The sequence below is a fragment of the Vigna angularis genome, chromosome 2 (genome assembly GCF_016808095.1).
Source record: "Vigna angularis cultivar LongXiaoDou No.4 chromosome 2, ASM1680809v1, whole genome shotgun sequence".
Taxonomy (NCBI): Eukaryota; Viridiplantae; Streptophyta; class Magnoliopsida; order Fabales; family Fabaceae; genus Vigna; species Vigna angularis.
Window position 1 is genome coordinate 33,425,341 of NC_068971.1, and position 2,732 is coordinate 33,428,072.

General features: G+C 37.4%; 1 protein-coding gene across 1 annotated transcript; it reads left to right on the forward strand.

Annotated features, from left to right (window-relative positions):
- Window positions 1–262: 262 nt before the first annotated feature.
- Window positions 263–2,404, forward strand: LOC108328054 (pentatricopeptide repeat-containing protein At3g26630, chloroplastic). Its single transcript, XM_017561836.2, has one exon. It carries the CDS (start codon window positions 432–434, stop codon window positions 1,833–1,835), a length of 1,404 nt encoding a protein of 467 aa, XP_017417325.1. The 5' UTR covers window positions 263–431; the 3' UTR covers window positions 1,836–2,404.
- The last annotated feature ends 328 nt before the right edge of the window (window positions 2,405–2,732 follow it).

Below are 2,732 nucleotides of genomic sequence, written 5' to 3' on the forward strand. Positions count from 1 at the left end.
ATTATACTTTTGATTGAGTATAATATTAGGATTTATATATTTTTTACTATAAGTTATTTATAGATTTTCTTTAAGTTGATTATTTTGTAATTTTGAATGGGAGACAAATTTTATGACAGTGGAATGCTATATGGAGATGTTAGATTTTGCATACCAAATTTATAGTTAATTAATATTTTATTATATGTACGGTTGAGATTGAAACCGTGTTCAAATATCTGTATCCATTCGTGATCGTTTTTCTTCAATAAGAGTGATAAACGCACCCTTATCCAAATAGAACACCAATCTCCCACTGGTGCGGTTGAGCATTTACCAGCATTATCCTTAGATTCCTTTGGTTATGGGTTTTGTTTTTTGCGTTCTCAGGTTATCCCTATTGGCATTAACCTCTGGGTAGTTAGCTTGAACAGATTGGAATTGGGCATGCTATGAAGGTGGCATGTTGTAGCCCAGAAATTAATGTTCCCTACTTGGGAACCCCAAGAACAAGGTTTGGTTCCGAGGAAGCACATGTGATTCTTCAAAAATGTAGCAATTTCAAGCAGCTTAAGCAAGTGCATGGCAGAATAATCCGTTTTGGTCTCATCTATGACCAATTGCTTATGAGGAAGCTAATTCAGTTCTCTTCCTCTTATGGCAAATTGAACTATGCCACTTTGGTATTTGATCAACTCAATTCCCCAGATACCTTCACCTGGAATGTCATGATTAGAGCTTATACCATTAGCGGTTCTCCTAAAATGGCGCTTCTTTTGTTCAAGGCAATGCTGTGCCAGGGCTTTGCACCTGACAAGTTTACATACCCTTTTGTGATCAGTGCTTGCGTGGCCTCTAATGCCCTTGATTTGGGAAGAGTGACTCATGCTCTTGCCATCAAAATGGGGTTTTGGAGTGACCTTTATGTGCAGACCAACTTGATGAATCTATACTTCAAGTGTAAGGATGTCGATGATGGATGGAAGGTGTTTGATAAAATGCGTGTGCGCAACGTGTTCGCGTGGACCACTGTGATTGCTGGGTTTGTTGCTTGTGGGAGGCTGGACACTGCCAGGAAACTGTTTGAGAAAATGCCTTCCAAGAATGTTGTGTCATGGACTGCAATGATTGATGGGTATGTGAAACACGCGCAACCCGTTAAAGCGTTTAATCTGTTTGAACGAATGTTGGTTGATAATGTGAAGCCAAATGAGTACACTGTGGTGAGCTTGGTCAGAGCTTGTACTGAGATGGGTAGCCTTAGGTTGGGTAGAAGGATTCATGATTTTGTTCTAAAGAATGATTTTGAGATCGGGGCTTTCTTGGGTACCGCGCTTATAGATATGTATAGCAAGTGTGGCAGTTTGGATGAGGCAAGAAAAGTGTTTGATGTGATGCAGGTGAGAACCTTGGCCACTTGGAATACAATGATCACTAGCTTGGGTGTGCACGGGTTTAGGAGTGAAGCCATATCCCTTTTTGAAGAAATGGTGAAGGCAAACGAGGTTCCGGATGCTATCACTTTCGTGGGTGTTCTGAGTGCTTGTGTTTATTTGAATGACCTGGAACTAGCTCAGAAGTATTTCAACCTTATGACTGATCATTATGGTATAACACCTATCTTGGAACATTATGCATGCATGGTTGAAATCTATAATCCTGCTGTTGAGTTGGATGAGATTTACACTTCAGGGAGCACATTGGAAGCTAATCATGATGTTGCAGAATTGCTGCACAAGAGCAAACTCACTAATATAGATGACATAAAAAAACTTGTACAAAAGCAATACGAGGATTTGGATTCCTCAGAACTAGTTATAGATCATTCATCCACGAGCTCACAACCTCAACTCTGAGCTCAAGGACGGTGCAGATTGATATCAACCAAACAAGTACATAGTTTGTGACTTTGTTCTCACTTACTGTCGCACAAGATGCCTTCTATGAAGCTTTCAAGAGAAGTTCACATACATAGCCAAATGGATCCGTCTAATTTGTGTTTTAATATGTTACAGGATCCATGATGGTCAGCATTGTTTGTCTTCTAAACTAAATAAATGTTCGTTGAAAAGAAGTTGTGGGAGGGAGGAAGAGCTCATATATGTTGATAAGTATTTCAATGGTGAGATTCATACATGTAGAGATAATTTTTACTTTGTTAAATTTCTTAAAGTTAAAAAGAAAACTATGATGCAACACCATTAAACTGTTCACAATCATTCTCCCTACCATTTACCTGTAACCTGTTCTTCACATCATATGGCCATGATGCAACAGCAGCAACCCAGAATGCACCTCCGGCTGTGATCATAATTCGAGATTGCACAAAAAGGGTTTTTCTATGCTGTTTTTCGGTTGTGTAACACCAAAATCCCAACAGAGAATATAGACTTCACAAAATGTTATGATGGTCAATAGGAAAATTTTTTAAAGGGCAAAACATCAGCTTGAGTAATCTCTTATGGTAATTTCAATAATTGAGGAAAAAATATGATATAGTAAAGAATGTAATATGCAGATATCTCCTTTCCCAGTTGGCACCTGTGATACGAAAACTAAAATGTAAATTTCTGTCATGGGTTTCTTTTTTTTGTTTATTTGATGTTGTTTTAAAATATAGTAATTTTGATATTTTAAAATATCTTTAAAAAAATTCCAATATGTTAAAATCCATATATTTTAGAAAAACAGCACAAAAAGTAGGTAGAAAATCCAAATTATGTTCCAGCTAATCTATAATATTATTATGACAT

Coding starts and splice junctions, on each gene's coding strand:
- LOC108328054 (XM_017561836.2), top strand. CDS start 432: ATGAAGGTGGCATGTTGTAGCCCAGAAATTAATGTTCCCTACTTGGGA.